This window comes from Vitis riparia, chromosome 18 (assembly GCF_004353265.1).
Source record: "Vitis riparia cultivar Riparia Gloire de Montpellier isolate 1030 chromosome 18, EGFV_Vit.rip_1.0, whole genome shotgun sequence".
In the NCBI taxonomy this organism is placed as follows: domain Eukaryota; kingdom Viridiplantae; phylum Streptophyta; class Magnoliopsida; order Vitales; family Vitaceae; genus Vitis; species Vitis riparia.
This window is the reverse complement of record NC_048448.1, coordinates 7,651,094-7,675,835: the sequence shown is the minus strand read 5'-3', so window position 1 is coordinate 7,675,835 and position 24,742 is coordinate 7,651,094. Positions and strand designations below refer to the sequence as shown.

Here is a 24,742-nt window from a genome sequence, read left to right as displayed (position 1 = left end):
AAGAATTTGCCTAACAAATCTCCTTCTAAATGACTTTGACAAATGCTTTAAGGACAAATTTCTAACGCTAGTACATACTAGATTCTACGATGAGGTATTTGTTTCTATTAGGTTATGTTTGGTTCCCGGAAAGTACAAAGGAAAGAAAAAAATGTTAAGGAAAATGATTTTCTTATGTTTGGTTGTCCCATAAAATATCCCAAAGAAAATTAAATATAATTAAAATTAGTTAGAAATTTATGCATTTTAAAATTATTTAATCTTTATATTGAGTTAAAATAAATAAAATGAGTTTGAAGTAGTAAATAAAAATAATTTATCATCTTTTAACTTTATTTTTTTATTTTCCTTCACTTTTTCTTTCCTTTTACTTTTCATTGTTATTTTCTTTCCTTTGCATTTTCCCTCAAATTTTTTGAGAACCAAACATGACTATAACGTTTGAGAGAAAATGAGACAAAACAAAAAAAAAAAAAATAGCTAGAAAAAGTTGAAGGAAAGAAAAAAGAAAAAAAATATAAAAAATAAATTTAAAGTCAATAAATTAATTTTATATATTATTTTTAATTCATTTTACCTATTTAACTCTTCTACATAAAGATTAAATAATTTTAAAATATAAAAAAAATTTAATAATTTTAATTATATTTTACTTTCTTTCGTATGTTTTATGCTAAAAGCAAAAATGAGAAAATAATTTTTTTTAACATTTTTTTTCTTTTGTAATATTTTCCCACAACCAAACATAACTTAATGTATGCTCGAATTGAGAAACATTTTAGTTATACCATGTGTTATACTATCATCAAGAATATTTCCCAAAAGTGGGACGTACTCCAAGGCTCACATACAAGTGTCTTTTATAACCAAGATAAAGAAAGTGAGCTATTTTATCAACATATTAAAAGTTAATTTATTTCTTTCACAATTTTCCCAAGAGCCTTTTTCTTGTAGACAAGATGAAGGCCACTAAGACCATAATTTAGGACAGGATATTCACCATCAAGGAGGATATGGCTCACAATTTAGTGGAGGATACGGTACTAAATGGATGGCAAATGAAAGATTTGCTAACCCAACTTTGAATCAGTTGCTATACCCTTTAAGATTTTGGTGAGTCGAGTCGAATCACAATTCATTGACAGTGTGGTTGAAGTCATAAGTTGAGAGCAGATGTATATGATCGTAGGCTGCAAGTCTCACAGCCGTACATGTGTATGATCGTGAGACGTGAGTCGGGAAGAACTGGTCTGTTAGGTTTAAGGGACATGATGTCGATTTTTGCGTTTACCATGTCAGCTCCATTGTCAGACTTCACCTCCACGATCTGGCCGTCCTTTGGCACTTCAATATATATATGTATATATATTTTTGGTTTTATTCCTCCCAACAGAATTCCATCTGCTTATTATATTCAAGAAGACTCCCCACGTTCCCCCGATTTCAACAATCATATTCCTATCCCTCTCTCATCGCTTTCATTCTCATTCCATCTTTGACCATATATTATCACTTAACTATTAATTAGTCAGGATTCAGGGTTACTAATCTCTCAATCATTGCTCTTAGACCCTCCTTGTATTTCGGATTGCAGTTTGAGCTGAGTGTTGAGGTGTATTAAGGCCATTTAAGTGCTTTTGTTATTTTAGTGCTCCGTTACTTGAACTTGGCCCCCCTCTGAGTTGTACTTAGCCTGGTGCTAGGCCCTACAGTGGACTTTAGTAGAGGGAATTAGGACATACCCTGGGATGATGATTAGGAATTAAGAATTGTAGACACAAATGAAGTCAATCCTTAGCAACATTCTGCAGCTGTTGGGTATAAATATGTCCCCAGTACTTTTGGCTCTCATCCAAACCAAAACCAATCTTCAAGCTTCAGCCTTAGTGACACCTGACAAACATCACTCCCCTTCTTCTCCTAATTGTGTACAAGGAAGATGGAGTCAGTGGAAGCTTTTCCTGATGGAGAATGGGAGTCTTTACGCAGACTGTTCTCCACTGAAGAAGCTGATTTTGCCGCACAGTTCCTTGGTCACTCTCATTTTCCAAATGGGCATGACCATGGTTTGAGCTTTGGAATCCAATCCAGTTTTTGGCCTACTCATGAAGCAAATACAGATGTGGCCAGGCTTGATGAGAGTTTGTTTTATCTGTCACATACTACTAACTCCGATTTAAATTATTTTTCACAAGAATGTAGTTATAGCAGCGGTTGTGGTACTGGTGTCGTTTTGCCCAGTTCCAGCTATGACAACTATTACTTCAACGATTCTAACCATAATCTCATAACCAATACTATTACCTCTACGGCCATGGATATTTGTATGGCCGATGAGAAAGATACTAGCTCATTTGTCCCGGTGTTTCCCGATTCTGCATCCGAAGAAACTGTTTTAGTGGGAGAAAATATCAGCAATGGGAAATTGGGAAATTTAGATGATGGTCAGATAGCAGGCATTGCCGTCCCTGAAAATGAATTGCAGCTCAAAAGGAAGTCAGATGTGCCAGAACGGCTCAGGGGAGGAGAAGAGAAAATCAACTCCGACTTGTCTGAGACACCAAAGAAGAAACCTCGGGTTTCAAGAGATGTAAGTACATTTTGAAGTATCAACATTTTTTCTCCGTCGTAGAAGTGGATTCATTTTTTAATGGTTTCTGACTGTAATTTTCCAATGCAGGTATGCGGAAGTAAGAAGAATGTAAAATCAAGAAGGGGTCTGAAACCCACTCCAAATGGTAACAATGAAGAAGACACCAATGCTGTAAGTGAAGGACAGAGCTCCAGCAGTATCAGCTCAGAGGATGATTCTAATGCTTCTCAGGAGCTAAATGGGGGGGCAACTTCGGAGTCTAAAGGCTCTGCAGCTCTCAACTCGAATGGAAAGACGAGAGCCAGTAGGGGGTCAGCCACAGATCCCCAAAGCCTCTATGCAAGGGTAAGAAACTTTGCAGTACTCCCAAAGAAAACTTTGCATTTTTCCCCCGTAGTTTTTCTTAATCCTCTCCCTTTTCAATCTTTCAGAAAAGAAGGGAGAGAATAAATGAGCGATTGAGAATCTTACAGAACCTTGTCCCAAATGGAACAAAGGTAAGCAATGAACTCCACCAACTACCTGATCCTCATTCATTGGTTCTTCTTCAAGATCAAAGTTGAAGAAAATGAAACCTGGAAACTGATTTCTCCACGGATCTTATCTTGTGACAGGTTGACATAAGCACAATGCTTGAAGAGGCAGTCCATTATGTGAAGTTTTTGCAGCTCCAAATCAAGGTAAGACCATGAACGGATTTATCATCCTCTTCAAGCTCGATTGAACCAAACTTGATCACTGATTCTCCTTCATTTATGTTAATTTGCAGCTATTGAGCTCAGATGATATGTGGATGTTCGCTCCCATTGCTTACAACGGAATGGACATTGGTCTCCAGAACCTCCACCAGAAGATCCCTTCACTCCGGTGACCTCAGAGGAAAACCGTCAGGAATTTTCCTTTGTTAAAATAAATGAAAGAAAAATAAGAAACCAGTATACTTTTGTAATGAATTAATAATCTCAATGAAAGCCCATTTTCTATCGTGAGAGAAGTAGTAGTAGTAGTTTCGTGCTTATAATCAATCAGATGCAATCTGACATCTTATTTTGTATTGGAGATACAATTTATGGAAGTGTTCATCTTCTACTGTAAAGTCTAAACTACTAATCCATGGAACTGAATGCATTTAGTTATCTAATTCAGAATGGGCAATCATGGCACCTGCCGGAATCACAGAGTGGGTTTTGAATGGGTACCACAAATGCAAACAAATCAACATCAGAGTGATGAAATCCAGATCTTTGTGAGTTTTGCTTGACTTTTTGAGAAGTGAAGAACATGAAAGGAATGAGAATTAGAAATTTCATTCAAGTTTTTATAAGAGTGTTTGAGAATTAATTTAATTATTATATTATTTTTATGTAAAGAAATCATTTTTTTAATATTAATATTATTTTTTTGAAATAATACGTCAGATAAGAATAATTAATGAGAAAATATTTGCAATATTTTATAATAGTTTCATAAATAATTATTAATATTTTCATAAATAAAATAAAAAATATATTGTTTATTAATGTACCTTTTATGTGCTAGAGCCTCAATCATATCATTTAAGCTTTGAATATCCTCTACTTTTTATAATATTAATATTGAGCCATAATTTTACTAATATATATGAAATTTCTTTATTTAAAATTTATGTTGTCATCTCAATTAATGATAATTAACTAATTTACTATATATTAATAATTATATCATTATTTTTAATTTTTTTAGAAAATGTGTATTATTTTTAGCATATTATGTCAAATTAATATATATGTTTATAAACATTAATTTTAAAGGCTTTTTTGCCTATTTTTTCATTCATAAATAAATAAAATACTATTCATAAGGAAGCTTCAAGAAAACTCATTATTTAATCATAAATTATATAATTATACAAATAACACGATGTCACCTATTCCACGAATTTAAACTTTAACTCAAATTTTGAGATTTTCTATTGTATCAAGGATTTTTCATTTCAAACCAGTAAATCCTTTCATATAGACTCGGGGGAGTGTTTGGTGTGCAAAAATGAGAATTAATATTTTGTTTTTATTTTTATTTTTTATTGAATAAGAATAAATTTGATAATTTCAATTATTATGTTTGGATGTATATAGGAATGCAAGGTCGTAATGGTAATTTGCTTATATTTCAATGTTAAGTGAAAATGAGAAATGAAAAAAAAATGAATTATCAATAATATGGTGTGCATTATTTAAAATATTTTTTATATTTTTATTTAAAAAATCTAACATTGTACATAGTTCATATAACTATGGGGCATATGATTTAAAAACAATGTTGTTTTTAAAAAAATAATAAAAACCTATTGGGGCATATGATTTAAAAACAATGTTGTTTTTAAAAAATTTATATAACTATTTGGTTGTTGTTTTTTAAAAACAAAGTAAAATAATAATTTTTAAAAACAAAATAAAATAAAGAATTATTTTTTTTTCATTAGAGAAAATAATTTTCAAATCAAGTGGTACTTTTGTTATTAATAAGTTTAATCATTTTTAAAAATAAGTTAAAACTCAAAAAGTATATATAATGACTATAAAAAATAATATACATAATTAATACTTTAAAATTTTTAATAAATCTTATAATTTTTAAGTATAATTTGAAATTGAAAAAACATATTAATTAATTATAGATTAAATAAAATAATTTAGAATATCATCTTTATTATTGAGTAATAAATACATGCATATAATGAAAAATTTAACACATTTATACTTAAAAAAAATTAATTTTTTTTTTTCATATACATATTTAAAATAGAATAGTATTAATAATTATTAATTTTGAATAATTATTTTTTACTTTTAACAAAATCAATTAATTATGCTTTTATAAGATGTTAATTTTCATATTTTTATAATATTTATAAAAGTATAAAAATAGCATTAGAAATTATTAATTTGAATTATTATTATTATTATTATTATTTATTTTTAATAAAATAATTTAATTAATGTTAATATCTATTTTTATAATATTTATAAAAAAATATAATTTATCTTTTTATTATATTATTAATATTCGTATTTTATTAAAAATTATTTGTAAAAATTGCTTTTATTTTTAATAATACATGAATTAATTTTAATTTAAATTATATAAATTAAATTTATAATTTATGTTTTTTACAAAATAAAAATAGAAAATTATTTTTAAAAACTAATTATCTGAAAAAAAATTTAGTTTTTGAATTTTAAAAAAATAACTTGCAGAGAATTGAAATATCTGGTAGTTGGGATGAATTGAAATCCCACATAGATTTCATTTTCATTAGAATATTAAAATTTTTAATATTAAATTTATAAAAAATAATATTAATATTAAAAATTTGTAATCGCAACATGATAATTACTTAATTAGGTTTATTTTCATTTCGTGATATTCTTACAAATATTTTAATAAAATTCTTAATTTTGATTATATTTGGTTGAATTATCTGTCCTTTTTTTTTAATTATTTTTAAGTCCCTTTATTCAATATAACAGTAAACATGCCATTGGGTAAGTAAACAACAGAAAGGCAACATGATATCAATCACATCTATTTATACGTTTAGCAAGCGCACAAGGGTATATACGTAAATTCAGAATCTACACCCGGGCCGCACCGCTTAGGTACTGTCGAACCCGGAACCGCACATCAATCACTGTCTCCATTGCCCGAGCGAGCGAGGGAGAGGGGAACAGAGCAGTTGGAGGGCCATGTCGGCCGAGCAGCCCCTGAAGAAGCGAAAGCTGCATGATCATGTTTCCGAACCTCCACCGGAGCCGCCGCCGCCGCCGCAAACCGCTCCTCAGCAGCGCTCGGCAACTCCACCGCTGTCGCAAGAAGAAATTATGCGGAGACGAAGAAACAGAGAAGAGATTCGTAATGTGTACGAATGCTACAAGCGAATTAAGTCGTGTATCGCTCATGAAGATGCTCGCTTAATGCCGGAACTCGAGCAGGCCTATCTCTCTCTCATCACTGCTTCCAGAGGTCTGTTCGTTTTCATTTCTAATCTCCGAATTTGTGGTTTTTCTAGGGTTTATTTGATCATGATTTTCCTAATCTATGAAATCTGGAAGTAATGAGAAGGAAGATAGGAAATTGATCACTTTTAATTGGTGACCCTTTTTGGTTGTTAAGAAACTTAAAGAAAGCATAGCAAAATCAAATTTTTATTTTTATTTTTTATGTACTTCTAATTTCCATTAATTAGAGATATCATTTCAACTGAGGCAGACGATTGTAGTGGGCTTAGTCGAAGAAGGATTTTGTTTTCTTGATTCCTAAATAATGAAAGCCCTAATTATCTTTTTACACTTTTTTCCAGCAATTAAATTGAGGGAAATTTATGTCTTTCCTTAAGTTGGTTTGAAAGTTGCTGGGTTCTCTGGGTTTTCCTTATCATGCTGTTCTTGATTTAATTTCGGTATTCTATTTAGTTAGTGAGATTGCGTTAATACAAGTGAAATAAAAACTAATGGAAATAAATTTATTTTAATATTTGATAGTCTTTTTTTATTTATTTAGTTTATTTTTTATGCCAATATCCTCTGTTTGATTGCTGATAAAAAATTTGTGAATAGAAAAGAAAATGAAATATTGAATAATATATTGTGTTGTTTTGGTTTCCTGAATTAGTAAAATCTTCTAAACCATGTTAAATCCTTGTAGTGGTCTTGGTTAAGGGGATGGTTTTGTTCTCTATGCTTCCTAACGATGGGAAATCTAACATTGAAATGAATGTGAAGCTTCCTTTTTTTTTTGATAGTCAAATGGAAAATACATGTATTAATGGCGCCTAAAAGGAGGCGTGGCAAAGTACACACAAAAGTATACAAAAACACCTAGTAGCGACCAGGGAAAGGAATAACAAGACTCCTTTCCTTGCTTTAAGCTCAATCAATCTATGAAATCTAATAATGACATTATGTGATCCACTATATACACTAGATTCCCAATGAAGATAATATGGAAATCTAGTGTGCAGCCAAAAGTAAGCTTCTTTGCTTGGGAAACATCATGGGGAAAAGTTCTAACTTTGGACCAAGTTCAGAAGAGGGGTTGGGCTTTAGCAAATAGATGTTGTTTGTGCCAAGCACATGAGGAGTCCATTAACCATCTTCTTCTCCATCGCGAAAAGACAAGGGAAGTGTGGGTGTTTCCTTCCTCAGTTGGGGAAACCCTCTTAGGGTGGAAAGGGTCTATTGTGGGTAAGAAGCATAGGGCAGTTTGGAATGCAAACCCTTTATACTTGTTTTGGTCAGTTTGGAAGACAAGGAACAAGATTGCCTTTGAAGGCGGTGTGCTGTCCATGCAATAGTTGAAAGTATTTTTTGTATATTTACTTTGGTCGGAGTCTAAATTGTTTATAAAAGATAATCTTTCAACACTAATTGATTTCATTGATTGGGTGGGTTCCCTGATCGATTGATTTTTTTGATTTATCGCATCAAAACACAATTTATAACCTTATTCACTATTTTAGAGTAGTTTGTACCCAATCAAAAATGGTTTTAGTACAAACTACCATAATATTGTGGTTTTTAGGTGTCGTCCACTAAGATGGATTATTCTCGGTAATTAAGGCTTGAATGAGAGGATAAGAAATTATTGTGATCAAGTGAAATTAATTTGAAAATTTATGGTGAAAAATCAATTTAACAATGGTCTCAAATTAAGAAGAACAATGAAATGTAAAATAAAAGAAAATTAATAGGAAATGAAATTCTCGGAGTTAGGGTTTTCTAGAAAACAATTTTCATGGTGAATAGATGTTGAGATCTAATTTTTATCAAGTTAGATTGAAAACCTAAATTCTCATCTAAACCGATTTTAGATGTAGCTTTAAGTCTAAATCTAATTTCTCTTCAAATTAGGTTATTTAATACAAGAGATCAATTTAAACTATAAATTCAGTTCATCTTAAATCATCTTCCAATGATTCATACAATGCAACTATTCGATTTCATTAAATCTAGCTTTAAGAATTTAATGAATCCACTTGGTTTGCAATGTGATAGCCATCCAAGACAATTTGAAGAGAAAAACCCCCAAATTTTAATCAATCAATCAATTGGATCAAATTACCTTTGTAATTCAAGCTCATTTCTCTAATTCATCATGGATCTTGCCTCTCGAAGCTTCTTCATCAAGCAATCTGGAGTTTAACAACAAAATGACCATTTCGTACGAGCTCAACCAATTTCGTATGGTTGTCCGAAAGAAGTAATTCAGCAGCAATAGTTACAACCTCTTGGAGCATTTCACATGATTGTGCAAAATTTTCGCATGATTATGTGAAATCAACTTGACAATTCTCCTTTATTTGCAGTATAATTCCACCTTCTGGTCCGTTTCGCATAGTCATGCGAAATGGAAAATTTGATTTTCAAGCTTTCTTTTGTCATTTATTCCATTTCTTCCTTTTGAATCCACCTCAACTACCTCCAAATCAGCTTCAAATCTTGGTCCAAATACATTGCTTCTTCCTCATCATCCACATTATTTGCCCTCCTCAATTCCATTTTTCTTTTGTCACTCAATGCTTCAAAAATCACCTTGAAATATCTCCAAAACTTCACAAAATTCATTAGTATCTCTTACAAGGGTAACAATGTATTACTTGGGCATATTTGGCATAATTACTACTCAAAAGGTATGGAATTTATGAGAATTATTATTTAAAATGTGTTGTTTTTGAGTAGTAATCATTCCCGTTGAGGGAAGGTTGTTTTTTGTACATCTTGTTGGACGGTTTTTTTTGTTTCAACTATTAGGGGGTTAGTGTTTCTTTCTTGTACATCTTAAGCTGCTATTTTAATGCCTTTTCGTAATACAATACTCTTACTTATAAAAAAAAATATACACCCTAACCTAGGTCCCAAAATATACAAAAAAAAAAACATATTTAACTGCTCGGTTAGATTGCTTAACATCGTTAAATGCCCTTTTGTTCTCTCATTCCAAAGGGTCCATATCAAACATAAGGGAGGGGCCCTCGGTGGGTTTTTCCATTTTTTCCCCACAAAAGAGTCATGCCAACCCAACAAATGCCCTCTAACTGAAGAATGCATAACCCACTCCACTCCAAGAGAAAGAAAATCAAATACCACACCATTCTTGCTTTGGAACAATGAAGAAGCAAAGTGGTCTATTGTTTCCTTTGCACCTTTGCACAAGTAACATTTACTTGGGAAAGTCCATCCCTTCCTTTTAAGCTAGTCAAGAGTAAGGATTCTATCCCAAGACGCTTCCCAGGTGAAAAAGCTAACCTTCAATGATGCCCAAGCCCTCCATACAATACTAGCTGGAAAAGGCGCACTATAACCCCTAGATAGGGAAAAATAAAGAGATCTAACTGAAAACTTGCTGCATTTGGATTCATTCCATGTTAGTTTGCCCTCCACTTCCCTATTAATTATCATCAAATTTAATTTCTGAAAGAAACTCTCCACTTCAGCCATCTCTCAATCATTAAACCGAATGTCAAGCTTCTTGCCTTTACTTTTGTTATCTAGTCTCCTGCTTTTGTAGGATGCTGCTGCAATCTAGTTTTTGGACAAGGTTATGTCTCCGGTCTCCCATCCAGTAGGTCCATGCCAAACCCCAACCTCTGGCAGAAGATGCACATAGGGTTGTTTGGCTTTTAGCAGATTTTTGGGTGGTTGGTAGTTAGGCACAAGTAGTGAGGATTCGGAGGTACTTTGTGTGTCTTTTCCAAGCACTTTTAATATATTTGCTTATTTTACCTATCAAAAAAGTAGGGAGACTTTGGAGGAGGAAGGAAAGCTTTTATAGAGAGGTTCTCTCATTTAGAAAGACCTAGTGACTAATCTGGGCAAATTCTATATAGATCCAACCTAGTGAGTGGTATGCAGACCCACCTATGCAAAAGCCCATCCATCAGCCTGTTGTTAGTCAAGCTCATGTTTTATTGTATACTTTTTTCAGTTGATTAAACGTGTTCTATTGTAATTTTGTGCAGACCAAGGAGGCACTAGCTGGTATGTTTATTGTTTCGATATTAACTTACTTATGTTGTACTTTTTATCACTGAGCTGCTCATTGGAAAATAACCAATATAGGTGTGTGAAGAAAGTACATCTAAGACAGGAGATTTTTCGACAAATAGCTCCTCCTTCACTCAGAATTTTGTTAGCAATGTTGTGCTTGCATGAGGGGTTTAGAAGAGCTAGTTTGATGTTTCAAAAAGAAGTTAGGTGCCTAATATTTTTATCTTTTTACCAAAAAGAAACCGTTTTTTTTATATGCTTTATATTTTGCTGATTTGGTAGGTTGCACAAGTGCGCAGCGGATTGTGGCTGACTTTGTTCCTCGATATGCATCATACTGTCCAACTGCTCTTGAAGCTGCTGCTAAAGTTGTTATCAATATGCATAAATGGAGCTTGGCAACAATAAATAGAGGAGAGGATTCTAATGGAGTTGCGTTTGAGACTGCTAAAGCCTGTGTCTTTGGTCTAGGTGATATCTGTTCTGCCGCTGCATCAGAGGCACCAACATCATCTGTTATCCGAGGCATATGTTCTGCAGTTTTTCTGAATGTGCTAACCTTCTTCTTATCCTCATTTGAGGGGAAGGATATTTTTCAGATTGTTGATAAGGAAACATTGAAGATACATGATTCCCCTGAGTTATTTCCCAGATTGAAGCAAAAGTTCTCAGATGAAGATGGATCTCCATTGTTAAAATTACCCAAGTTTAGTGCACTCAGTTTCCTTAAGATTTTCTTTTCTTGTTCCAAAAAATTGCTTGCCGCTTGTTTTGAGCTGTTCAACTCCACCACTACAGAGGGAATCAACAAAGAAGGATATTTCTTTCTAAGTCAGGTGACAAGCAGGCTTGATGCTGATGATGCAACTCATACTTCGAATACAACAGTTGATGGACCTAAATCATGTCCAGGTTCTGTTGAAACTAGCACTGAAGGCAATAAAGTTAGTGATGAGGGGTTTGCAAGAGATGGCAACCACGTTCTGGGGAAGGCATCTCCTATGTCAAATAGCTGCTTGCTGAGACTGGTACTAGTCAAGAGTCAAGAGTCAACTTTGATCTTAAGATCTTAGGCCTTAGGTTTTTGTTTATTTTAAATTGCTATGATAATGAAGTTTAATCAAGTTGGTTTACAAAATTTTCTTGACTTATATCTAAATTGGATCCTAAGGGTATTTGATTCTTGACCTATATAAATATACTCATTTTGGCTGCTAATTTGAGATGTGTATTCGGTTAGGAATATAATCCTTATTCCTCTGAGAATTTTCTTTCTTGAATACCATAAGTTCTGAATCTAGATTCGTATTGTAGATCCTTGATTTTCTTCTTCTTCACCACTCACCCATTCACCCCACTCCCCCTCTTTTTAATTTATTACTCTAGTGTTAAGTTGTTGGATGAGATGCTCCTGAAATGTGATTTGGGTATTGATCTTGAAGGCAATATCAAGGTTGTTTTTTTGTTGTTCTAACCAACAAACCTGAAGGAATTGCTGCTAGTGGAGATGTGCATAGCACTTATATGAATGTTTCCTTTGTTTTTGTTTGGTTTCTCAATAAGGTCTTTGTTATTTTGTGGTTGTTTGGTTGAGTCCTCTTATATTACAATTGTGATACTCATAGAAAGAAATGGATCAGTTCCTCACCAAGATTTATGTATGTTAATTTTAGCCTGTGAAAAGTTTAGGCCTTACAACAGTGCCAGGATAGGATTGTAGGCACTAAACAGCATTGATGCAGAAAGTAGAAATATAATTACTGGACAAATAATTGATATTGAAATTTGAAAATAAAAATCCTCATTATTAACAGGATCTCTTTTATTTTTGTTTTTTTAATTTAAAAAAAAAAATTATACTAAATTAATGCACAATATTAATATATTAATATGTAATCCTATTTGTTCATCCAAGTTAGTTGAAGAGGTGAAAAGGGCTATTTTTGTTGCTTGGTGGATGAGGTTATAAATTTATGGCTCTTCAGTAATTATGTCTCATACCTGAGCTTTGTGTGTACAGGTTCTTGACAAAGATCCATCATTGAGAAGTTGGATGTTCGTGAAATATAAGAAATTATGTAAATCGGCATCTTCTCAAGTTGTATCAGAATTCACATCTGCTCTAGAAAGAATCTTTGAATCTTTTACAGAACTAGCGCAGGTAGAAGACAGTCAAGTGGATAGCGATGAGGATACTTCTGATCCATCCAAATATATTAATCGACAGTATTTGGTGCCTCGGATCTCTAATAAGTGTGAAGGCTCTAGTGAAATATCTGGAAAAGATTGTACATCAAGAGCTCATGATGTGACTGGTGATGATGGTTTGAAAGACAAATTTTCAGGTCTATATCTGAAACCTCGCAGCTCAGTGGGTCCCATGGAGGCCGACATCCGCTCAAGTACAAGTTCTAATCATGATAAAGGAGGCTCAAGGTCCATGGACTTTGAGACTGGTGAGCATGGAGATTTATCACGTGGCAGGTCTTCCATGCCTAGGGACCTGCTGAACAACCATTTGCATTCTCCTGTCACAAGAAAATCTTTTGATTTCAGGACTGATCCATTTGAAGGTAGAAGCCACCTTGTCCAAGCTGAGAAGAATCAAGTTTCAAACATGGAGTTCAGCTTGCCTACCTTGAGATCTTCAAGTGGAGTCGTAACTAATGCTGTGGCATCTCCTAAACATCAGATGACAATATCATATTCTGCGACAAGTAGTCAAACTATTTGGTACTTTGATGGGGACCCTGCTGCCATGGATGTTTTCTCAGCTTCTAAACAGCTCTGGCTAGGTTCCATATCCCCTGATGCATCTGAAGCTCTTGTAAGGTTTCAGGTTGAGAGGTTTGGTCCTATAGAACATTTCTTTTTCTTTCCAATTAAAGGATTTGCCTTGGTTGAGTACAGAAACATTATGGATGCTATAAGGGCTCGGGAATATATGCAGGGGCATTCCCCTTGGCATATAAAGTTCTTGGATATAGGATTGGGAACCAGAGGAGCTATTAATGGTGTTGCAGTTGGTTCTAGTTACCATGTTTATGTTGGACATGTTTCAAGCCAATGGGCAAAGGATGAGATATTGCATGAATCAATGAAAGTGATTTACAAGGGTCCTCACATGGTTACTGATCTTACTGGTGGGGAGGCATTATTGATGGAATTTGAAACACCTGAAGAAGCTGCCTCTGTAATGGCACACCTGAGGCAGTATCGCAGGGAAAATGGTAACCGCCTGATGCCTTTAAATTCTGTAACTAATGTTGCACGAACTCATTTGGATGGAGCAAGATCTATGAGTGGCCCTATTCCTGTTGACCTTAGAGGCAGTAATGCTGGAAACATGTCTAATAATATTGTTGGATCGCCTTATGCTCAAACAGTGCCCGAGAGCCCTGTTGAAAGCTCTAGGACAAGGATGTCTCATCTTTCTTCTTTAATTTCTACATTACGTACAAAATATAACATCACTCAAAGCTCAAGTTATTTTGACAACCATGTATCTGGGGACTACCATGCTGCTCCAATGAGGGAAGAAGAAAGAGCTCCAACAAGCACTGTCTGGATTAACCTGCCAAATATTAGCTCTCCATTCCTCACAGATGAAGAGCTTATGACCATGTGCAATCTTGCTATTGGCAATGTAGGGTCTGTTGTCAGGCTGACACGAGCAAATATGCAGATGGGTTGTTGCTGGTTTGTTGAATGCAGCAATGTAGATGCTGCAGTTACCGTCTTAAAGAACCTGCGGGGTTGTCCTGGGATGTTCTTCCAGATAGAGTTCAGGTGGATCCTCTCTCCAGGCTGTTGTTTCTTTCTTTTTCTTTTTCTTTTATTTTTGGTCTGCCAATTAACCAGAGTATTTTTTCCTCATTGGGACTTGAACTCGGAACCTCCACCTACCATAAACCCACCCTAACTCTTTACCAGTTGAGCTGGGCCTCAAGGGCTGCCAATTAACCAGAGTTCTGATACCATGTTGAGTTGCAAATTATCATAAAAGTTTAACTTGGCAGGATATGGGTCCATACTGTTTATTATGCTTTTTAACACTTTCCCCAAATGCAGCTTTATACCCATGGTCTCAAACACCTTTCCTCATGTGTGGTCTCATACCTGCATATGGAGAGATAGACAAACCCATGGGCAACCAAATCATGTACAACCTCTTTTTGGATTGAATATGAGCTCAATAAATTGGGAAGCGGTAAGGTTTGAACTTATAATCTCCCACTAAACGAGACTAAGACATCATGTTAGATTGCCAATTTTCCTAAATGCTTAAGCTATTATGATTTGAGCCCACAATGTATATCATTGCTCAAATGGTTCTCATTAAACTTGCTCTATAAAATCCCTTTTGGGTTTATGTTTCTTGTATTTGTTTTACTTATCAAAAAAAAATGTTGTTTGCCTATCAAAAAAAAAATGTTGTTTGCATTTGTTTTATGATGGTCTTTAATAACTCTTGTTTATAACCATCCTATTCACTGGAAATAGGGACTTGGACCAGACAGGGCATTTGGTCCATGAAAGACCAAAAAGAAAGAAAAATATAGATCTAGAGAACCTTGGCTTCATCATAATAAGATCATCACAAATTATGTGGATTTTGTTACTCATTTCTTTGTGTGTATCTGGGTGCTTTCCTTTTTGGCACTGGTTTCTATGATTCTATCCACAGAATGATGTTTGGTATCTTTATTTAGATGTGTATTATGATATTGTGGACAATGTTTATCTATTAAATGTGTATAATGATATTGTGGACAATGCTATCTTAAATGCTCATGAACTGAGAGGTAAGAAAATGTTGGGTACAGAATGATTTTTCTGATAAGAAATGTCACCAGTGAGGGGAACAAAACATATGACCTCCTTTGTGGGGAATTGATTACATAGTTGTAACCTCTTTCTTGATTTTGATTGAAAAATTTTAATTTTGTTATGGGGAAGGATTTCTCACCTTTATACCTAATTATTTTTTGGCAGTGAAGTGTTTGTTTTTTATTAAAAAAGGGAGAAAAAAAGAAGTGTTACCAATGGTTTTAGCCTCTCAAGCTTTGAAATGAGATTAATTTTCGTTATTCTAGACATGCACATTCATTTACAAATTGAAGATTTGTTGACTAATTAAATGTACTTGGGTCTTTGTATTCATAAATTGGAGTGATGTGATACTGTATGATTTTCTTTGCTCTAGTTCTGTATTACTACTTGACTTTGCATCGGGTAAAATTTTGGGGTGGCCTTCACTGGCTTCCTTTTCCTTTTCTATTTCTAGATCCAAACTGTTCCTTACAAGGCCTTGGTCAATAATATAAATAGTTTAAGTAAGTCCTACAGGATATGGAATTCAAACAACTAAATTATGATCTATGGTCCATGTTGAGTTTATTAAGTTGTCTCTCCCCTTATATAATTGAAAATGTATGATGGTTAGATGCAGAAAAATTTTGTTGTTTGAACTTCAAGGTTCACATACTTGTTTCATTCTGCAGAAAGAGGTTTTCTTAGCTTGTGAATGGAAGAACTAATTTTCATTGTTCTCTTCCTCATGGTGACTTGTTCTTTTTGTTTAAACAGTCAACCTGGGAAACCTCATCCTTTCACAAAGAAATCCGAGAGCAGCACTCTGGAGCTAGTATCCCCTAGAGTGAAACTGGAAAATCATGGGACTGCATTACAAAGCGGGCCTGGATTTCAGTCTAACTGGGCTGTTTCTGGATCTACAGAGATGCCTGAAGTTGGAGTGAGAAAAACTGATGGCTATGACAATAGTATGGTAGTGGGTCTTCCATCAGGAGGTGATATTATATGAATACAGATAAAAACACTTGTTTTTTTTTTCTGCTAATGGACTTGCATGGTTATTTATTTATTTTTTATTAATGATATTTCAGCAGGTCATGCTGGTTCTGGTGCTGCTGAACAAATGTGGATGTATAAGAAACCTGAAATTGAACTTCATTCTGGACAAGGAAATATTCCCTGCATGCCTATAGCAACACAGGGACCTAATATTGCACCACCACAAGGTCCACAACAAATGCAAGCACCTCCATTCATGCGACCTGTTTACCTTCCTCCAAGCAGTTCATGGGATACACGATGTTTAAATCATCATTTGCCATTGAACCCAACCGCACCAGGTGTTATGCCTTATAACCTTCACGGTAATGCTGTTGCAGCTCCTTTCTTACCTGCTTCTGTGACACCACTTGCACAGATGCAGGGAAACTCAATGCAGCATTTTGATCAAATGTTTTCCCTTCCTGTGGTACCACCACCTTTATCATCCCTACCACCTCCTTTGCCTGGCATGCCACCTCCATTACCTCCATCTCCACCTCCTCTGCCTCAGTCTCTGCCACCTCTAGTTCCCCCTCCACCAAGTTCTCCCCCTCCACCCACACCCATTGTGTTGTCCAATTTACAATACCAGTGGCAAGGTACATTATCTAAAAGTGGAGTTAACTACTGTACCATAAACGCACATAGAGTGGATTCGGATATTTGCAAGTATTTGAGTAACATGTCTGAACCTACAGAGTAAGGATCTTGTTTCTTTTTATTTTCTTTCTGCTTAAATTTCATTGGAAAGAAACTACTTTCTGACAGTTTTTTTCTGGAAATATTTAATGCAGGTGGCCGGCTAAATTGGATATGACAAAAAGGACTGATTTCCGGCATGTGAAATCAACATTTACTGGCACCCCACCACATAAAGTGAGTCATTTGACTCTCTATCTATATCATTGGGCACTGTCCAGTTTCTGAACTGTTTCAAATTTTATTCATGAAGCCATCACACATACTTTTGAATTTTAACATCATACAGAAGTATCTGCACAGACACACTGGAAGTTAAAATTCTTGACAGTAAGAAAATCTTACTGTCCTAGTTTACCAGACTAGGATTTATTGGATTTTAAAGGGGGTTGATATGCAAGGTTATTATTTCAAAATATGATTCTTTTGAACATGGTCTTGAGGCATTTTGCCTAAATGAGGTGAGGTGTAAGCCTCGAGGCTAAATGGCGCATAAGCCTCAACTTAAACAAATACATAATAAAAAAAATATCAAAAATAAAAAAATACTCATAAAGTCACAATAAAATTGAAGAATTAAAAAGATATAAGCTTCATAATGATAAAACTAATTATTTTTCTTTCTTAATAGTTCTAATTTAGTTTCTTTTTTTTTTTAAGATAAAATTCAGCTCTCTCACACGGTTTTACCAAATAATTTCTAACATTACTATTACTATCACTAGGATCCTTCAAAAAATATAATCATATCCAATTGCTATATCATCCTCCCCAATGGTGTTAATATCCACTCATTCTTCTTCATCTACCAATTGTAGTGGTATCTTTTTTATCTATCAATAATTAGATTATATATGAGATTAACCACTAGGACAATCCAGAATTCCCTTATTCTTCTCGATGTCTCTTTTTCCCTTCCATTTAAAATATTAATTGAAAGTCAAGTAAGCTCTTATTTTGTAAAAGTTTTAACCAAGTAGGGACCCAATACAAAATTCATGAAATTTATATCAGAAATCCACAAAGCAATAGATGATAGAACCCATTAAAACTCATCGAATATTGAGACTTAAGCCTTCTATAAAATATATTCCAAAAGCTTATAAAGGCTGAAAACCCTTTGAATATTTGAGGCCATAGCCTCATAGCTATAAGCCTTGATTGGGTGAGGCTTAAGCCTCAATTACCCTAACTGAGGCTATAGCCTCAAGGCTAATTTGTAGAGCCTTGCCTTGAGGTGAGCCTCGAGGCGTAAGCCTTGATAGCCTTTTAAAACATGGGTAACAAATGTTCCATGTTTGCACATGCACACTTGAAGGCACGAACACAAACCCTCATCATTCTCAGGATCAGTATGTGTGTATCAAGTGCAGGGAGATGACCACATGGAGCTCCTAACATAGGTTAGTCTTGTTCAATACAAGGTTAAGTTTAAATTCTTGATAAACTTCCGCATTACATATCTTCAATACAGGGTAGCACGCACACACAAATCCTCATCCTTCCCAGTTTCAGTACGTATGTGTAAACAACCAGGCAGATGACCACATGGAGCTCCCAACATATTTTAATATTGTTCAATGCAAGGTTCTAATTTTAACTTGAGGATAAGCTTCTGCACTACCATATCAAGTTTATGCATATTGCATATTATCCTTTAACTGCTAAACTTCAGTTTACTCCATAAGTGGACTAGATTCTTGAGCATCTCTAGAAGTTTCAAGCCACATCTGGAATTTTATATAATATAATATACATTTACAAATAAAATTATTAATATTTTTAAATAGAAAATACTTACTTAAATATCATTGTTCCTTTTTTATTTTTCAATATATTCAAACTAAATATATTATCATTTTAATATTAATGTATTTTCAAATTCGTATGTTATTGCCTAATGTTACAAATTTATTATATATATGAAATATCAATTTCTTTAATAAAACAACTTCAATAGATATGTATTATTGTTTCTTCTATCATTTTTTGGAGTTTTCTCAATATCTATGAGTTTTGATCGTTTTTTATCCTACCATTATTTTTTGGTCAAAATTTCTGTCGATATCTCCCGATATATTTGTAAAATCAAACTTTTGATATATCTATGAAAATTGATATTTTCATCATTGATCGTTGACCTTTTGTGTTGGTTCATCTTTGTTGCTTTGTGCCCATGGGTGTGTGCTGCAGAGGAGACTCCCTCCCTTTGCTCAGATAGGTCAAGGTCATCAATCCCCTCCCCTCCCCTCCCCTCCCCTCCCCCCCCTTCCTTTCTCTCTCTCTCTCTCTCTCTCTCTCTCTCTCTCTCTCTCTCTACATGATGTGGGTTTGAAGAAAAGGGGTAATATATTTTTTTATACAAGAATAGTTTATTATTTTAAATGCTTATATGGGGTATGAATTATATTTATGTGATAATGGTTTATTATTTTATATTAAAAAATGTGATATGAATTGTATCAATTTACCTTATGGGTTGATGATGTTTGGAATTGGGAGCTTGAAGAAAATTTCATATTTATTCTTCATCAATTTGAAGACAATTGCACCAGTTTATATGACAATTTTGTTTTATTAGTTTTTAAAATTTATTTAATTACACTTTTTTTATAAATAATTTTCATAATATTTTGTATAATTTTTTGAACCTTTTGACTATATAAATTTGCATATCGCCTGATACCAAGCAAAGATGCCAAGACCAATGTGCCTGAGAACCCTCCAAGTCAATAACCGATATGGTTTGATTCGATATAGATTAAAACACAGTAGTGCTCATTGATTTGCTTTTGGACGTTTTATTCATTTTTACTGCTTTGTTAGATGTGGAAGAGTGGTTTAGGATGTTTCCTGCCATGTTTATCAATTTCTTGAGTTGGGAATAAGATGTTTCCTTCAAATGTAATTCTTATTGGTTTTTGACACATTGTGCAGAGGGAAGTATGCCAGCTGCGCCCTTTTTCTGCCAGTGACCATAAAGGCGTAAGTCATTCTATTTCCATATTTATTTGGTTTTGTCCTTCTGGCACTCATCTAGGCTAGTGGTTAAATGTTTAATAGGGATGATTTTTGCTATTCTTGCCGTGGGAAGTAATTGCATTCTTTGGTCAAATTAATAGAAGTATAATTACTGAAAATGCTCTGCGAAGTATGAATTATTGAGAATCAGTAATAATTGCAATGGCAAAAGCTTTTTTCATGAATATCACAATTGTGCCATAATATGGAAATTTAATATCTGTAGTATATCCTATTAGAATCAAGCTTTTTTCCTGTGACCTTTCTTGAATTTGAAATATTTAATCTTGCTGGTATGAAGGTCTGTTTGCACTCAGTTTTTTCACTCCCTTTTTAATCTTGGTAGCAATACTTAATATGCAGTTGATAATAGTAGCCAAGTATTCAGTTGCAAGACATGGGTCATACAACCATGTACATGCACTTCTTTGCTGAGCATTCATGACCAGTATCAATTTTATAAATTGTAAGACGTTGCTGTACATTTTAAGTGATGCAAATGTATTCTTCAGTTTCAGGATTTCATAGCATACTTGAAGCAGAGGGATTGTGCAGGAGTAATTAAGATTCCAGCTGTGAAATCAATGTGGGCAAGGCTACTCTTTATTCTTCCCTACTCGACAGATGCATGTTCTATGCTTTCTATTGCACCAAATCCTTCGGATTGCTTAATTGCTGTGGTTTTGCCAAAAGAGACCAGCTTTGAATCCACGTGAATTTAGCAATATATGACTTGGGGTAAAACTTTGAGAAGAGAGAGAAAGTGTGCCTGTTCTGCTATTCGAATTTGACTCTTGAGAGAACAGTGTTAGGAATTTTTTGTTGCAACAATCTTGCGTCTTGTGAAGATTATACTGGTGTTTATTCTAGTTCTACTTTGGTTCAGCTTTGCTGTGAAAGGGGCTGCAGTATGTTGGGAAGGCAACAATCACGGGGTAAGGATGAATTCTTGCTGTGTTGTTGAAGAAACAGACGGTGGGACTGTAGTCTCTCTCATATCTTATATTTTGTACAGAAACATTCTTGCCTAAAGAGTAATTAAGTCAAATTTTAGGTACAAATTTGTCAGTACAAAGTCTTGCCAGAATCTATGAAATGAGTTGGGAATTTTCAATTTTGTTTTATATTTTTCATGTAATGTTAATGCTCTATTCTAGCAACTGATATTTTCCTTTTTTTCTACATTGAAAACGAAAAATGATCTTTCAATTTCTTCAGGTTCGGAAACTTGTAAATTACATTATGTTGTTTTTATTTTGTTTTATCATTTATGCTACAATTTGCAGACTAAATCTCTCGTGGAATCATATTTGTGCTAGCGCTATGAGGCAGCTTCTTGTTGTTGACCTTTTCTTCTTAGTCTTCACTTTCAGAGAGGACATCTTGAAAAGAATCATATGATCTGTGTAATATTTTCATGTTGCCTTACCATCTAAGCCTTGCCTTGCTGCTGCTAATATTGCAATCAGGGGAGGTCGAGAACTGATCCTTCAATTAAATATAGTTTTATGATATCTTAATTTTTTAAATGTAAGATTAAGAGAGTTTTTATATTTGATATAAAAATTAATATTATTTTATTTTAAAATTTAAATATATATATATATATATATATATATATATATATATATATATATATATATATATATATATATCTAAACCTATATTTAATTTTATAAAAATTTATGTTACAATTTTATTAATAATTTTTTAATTATTAACCAGTGATGAATTGTGAGCGAAAAGTAAGGTAAATTTGTTAAAAATTTTAAAATTTTAATATTGAAATTAAATATTAAAAAAGAAAGAAAGAAAGAAATGAACGTACGTTAGTTTCACTTTCCAACCATTGACCCTGGGAGCTGAAGTGAAAGAAAGGTGCATGAGAAATGGGAAAGAGTAAAGAAATAGAGTGAACGGGGCTTGTAAGAAAAGATCAAGAAATCCTGTAAAACCTATCAATCATATAAATCATAGCATCGGGCTCATTGCCCTGCGCCCTGGAAGGCTGGAACTAACCCTTCCAAGATCAAAATGTCGAACCGATATGGGCAGAACAAGGGTTTCACCAAAACCCAGAAGAAGTTCGTTCCCAAAACCCAGAGAGAAGGACACACCCCCAATCCCACTCTTTCTACTTCTCTCAGACAATCCGCCGCCGCCGCCGCCGCTGCCCCCTCTTCCACTGGTAGGGTTGTATCGGCTGAGAACGCTGATTCAGTTTCAAGCAGGGGTGAGGGGGGCAGTTTCCTCAATTACTTGCCCCAAGATGAGGCGGTGGCTTCCGGCCTTGGTGCCCAGGAAGGTGGTTTGGATCCCCTGGAGTCCCAGCGTGTTGTGGATCTTTCGAACAAGGAGCTGTCTCGCCTTCTCAAATTGAGTCCTAGAGAGTTTTGGAAACAAGGTAATTTTTATATGAGTTGTTCAACTCTTTCCATTCCATAATTGATTATTCTTCGCTTCTTTTTTCCTTTTTTGTAGTTACTAAGTTGTGGTTTGAAGTTGAATTTGAAGGTACCCAATTTGTGTTTGGCAGCATAAATGTTTTAAGATCATAGTGGATAATTCGTTTGGACATCTAATTTGAAAAAGTGAACATGATTTTTGACGTCTGGATGCTTTTCAAATAATCAGTTTCGCCGTGTAATAGAAGGATTTGATCATACAGAATTGCTAGTTTCTTTTGCTTGTGATCGGGTGCTAAATAATCTTGGTTTTGCATTTGCTTGATTGCTACGGGGTGCTGAATAATCTTGGTTTGCATTTTCTTGATTGCTACATTGGGGTTTGGATTCTAAGGTTATGTTTGGTTTCCAAAAATTAATAAGAAAAAAATGATAAGGAAAATAATTTTCTCATATTTAGTTGTAATGCGAAAAATACCAAAGAAAAACAAATGTAGTAAGAAACTTTTGTGTTTTCAAATTATTTAATCTTTATATTGAACAGTTAAAACAAGGGAAAGGAGTTTGAAGTAGCATATAAAAATAATTTTTGACTTTAAGCCTATTTATTATTTTCCTTCCGCTTTTCTTTTCTTTTACATTTTTTCTTTGTTTCCGTTCCTTTGTATTTTCCTTCAAATTTTATGGGAACCAAACATAACCTATATAACTCAACTAAAATAATAAAATACACAAGGAAAGAAAATTTTCCAAACTCCATGGGTGTATAATTTATCAAATTGGATTCAGTCGCCTAATTACATCCTTACTGCCCTTAAAAGAAAAATCAGGATATAATTTGTGTTGACTATACAAAGTATACAGAAATTTCAAGAAGACGCTTATAAGCTAAGTTAAGAAGTTTCCATATTGTACCATTCTGAATCATGGTTCGAAGCTGTTGTACTGGTTACTTGTGCTGTAGGTCTTGAGGCAGATTGGTCACTGGGTCTGTAGGCCTTGAGACAGATTGGTCACAACATTTTGGATCAATTTTAAGCAATATGCACAATATGCAAACATCCACCACCCACACCTCTTTGGAATCAGCTAAGGCAAACAAAGAAGGAAAGGAGACACACAATAGTACGTATACACGCCACTTATCCTTCCAAAATTTCATCCTCTGCTTGTTTACCCACAAAAAAGGAGATTCTATTACTCACAAGGTTCCAATCCTTCCTGATGGCTTTCCAAAGCCGACACCATAGCCTTGCCCCACTTCCCGAGAACACCACCCCACTTTTTCTTCCCCATGCATCCCACTGATAACATGATTCCAAAGGGCCCCTCTTTTATCCATAAAATGCCAACTCCATTCGCAAATGAGAGCTTTATTGAGTGTTTATAGACACTTCATGTCTAATCCTCCTTTCCTTGTGTCTAAACAAAAAGTTGCTCATCTTAGTAGATGTGGCTTGCCCACGAGAGCCCCGTCACCCCATAGAAAGTCCCTTTGAATATGCTTTAAACTCAATCTAACTAACCTAGACATGCAAAGCAAAGATACAAAATTTATGGGTAAGCTAGACAATGTGCTTCAAATCTAGGTAATTGTCCCTCCTTTGGAAATGTATTGTTTCTTCCACACCACCAACCTTTAAAGAAACCTCTTTTCAACTCTAACCCAAGCCGCCATAAATTTAAAAGGGGCACCTAAGGGGAGACCCAAATAAGGGGAAGGAAGACTACCCACCTTACTACCAAACTCTAATGCCAGGTCATCTATATTTTCCACCATTCCCATTGAAATTAACTCGCTTTTTGAGAGCCTGGTCAAAAAAATTTCAAACTCTTAAGATAAATTTGTTAGTGTTTGGGTGTATATCTGGACTTAAAGTTAATCTAGATAAGAGTACTCTCTCTGGCATCAATATTGATCAGAATTAGTTCACTAGGTTGACATTGTTGCTTGATTGCAAAGTGTTTGATTGGCTTATCCCCTAATTGGGGCTCCCATTGGTGGTTCCCCCAATGGCAAGTTTTTTCTAGGAGCCGGTAGTTGAGAGAATTTCCTAAAAATTAGATGGGTGAAAAAAAGCTTATTTGTCATTAGGTGGAAAGATAGCTATTATCCATTCATGCTTGTCCCATATTCTTAGTTA

General features: G+C 34.3%; 2 protein-coding genes across 2 annotated transcripts in view; both read left to right on the top strand.

Annotated features, from left to right (window-relative positions):
- The first annotated feature begins 1,877 nt into the window (after positions 1-1,877).
- On the top strand, positions 1,878-3,587 carry LOC117907795 (transcription factor bHLH84-like). The gene is made up of 5 exons (XM_034821450.1): positions 1,878-2,590; positions 2,681-2,938; positions 3,025-3,090; positions 3,208-3,273; positions 3,363-3,587. Exons 1-5 carry the CDS (start codon positions 1,940-1,942, stop codon positions 3,462-3,464), a joined length of 1,143 nt encoding a protein of 380 aa, XP_034677341.1. The 5' UTR covers positions 1,878-1,939; the 3' UTR covers positions 3,465-3,587.
- Positions 3,588-6,256: 2,669 nt separating this feature from the next.
- The window catches only part of LOC117907379, a 44,335-nt gene continuing 25,849 nt past the window's right edge, over positions 6,257-24,742 (top strand). The window contains exons 1-10 of the mRNA XM_034820902.1: positions 6,257-6,595; positions 10,900-11,645; positions 12,638-14,406; positions 16,207-16,427; positions 16,524-17,172; positions 17,268-17,349; positions 20,110-20,157; positions 20,706-20,905; positions 21,080-21,176; positions 22,171-22,597. Of these exons, the coding sequence (XP_034676793.1) occupies positions 6,319-6,595; positions 10,900-11,645; positions 12,638-14,406; positions 16,207-16,427; positions 16,524-17,172; positions 17,268-17,349; positions 20,110-20,157; positions 20,706-20,905; positions 21,080-21,176; positions 22,171-22,597 (4,516 nt within the window). The 5' untranslated portion in view covers positions 6,257-6,318. The remainder of the gene's footprint in view (positions 6,596-10,899; positions 11,646-12,637; positions 14,407-16,206; positions 16,428-16,523; positions 17,173-17,267; positions 17,350-20,109; positions 20,158-20,705; positions 20,906-21,079; positions 21,177-22,170; positions 22,598-24,742) is intronic.

What these genes read in the sequence shown, in the direction of transcription:
- LOC117907795 (XM_034821450.1), top strand. Translation starts at nt 1,940, where the DNA reads ATGGAGTCAGTGGAAGCTTTTCCTGATGGAGAATGGGAGTCTTTACGC. An exon ending in CCCAAAGCCTCTATGCAAGG is followed by an intron (nt 2,939 to 3,024) that starts GTAAGAAACTTT and finishes TCAATCTTTCAG; the next exon opens with AAAAGAAGGGAGAGAATAAA. An exon ending in TTGTCCCAAATGGAACAAAG is followed by an intron (nt 3,091 to 3,207) that starts GTAAGCAATGAA and finishes ATCTTGTGACAG; the next exon opens with GTTGACATAAGCACAATGCT.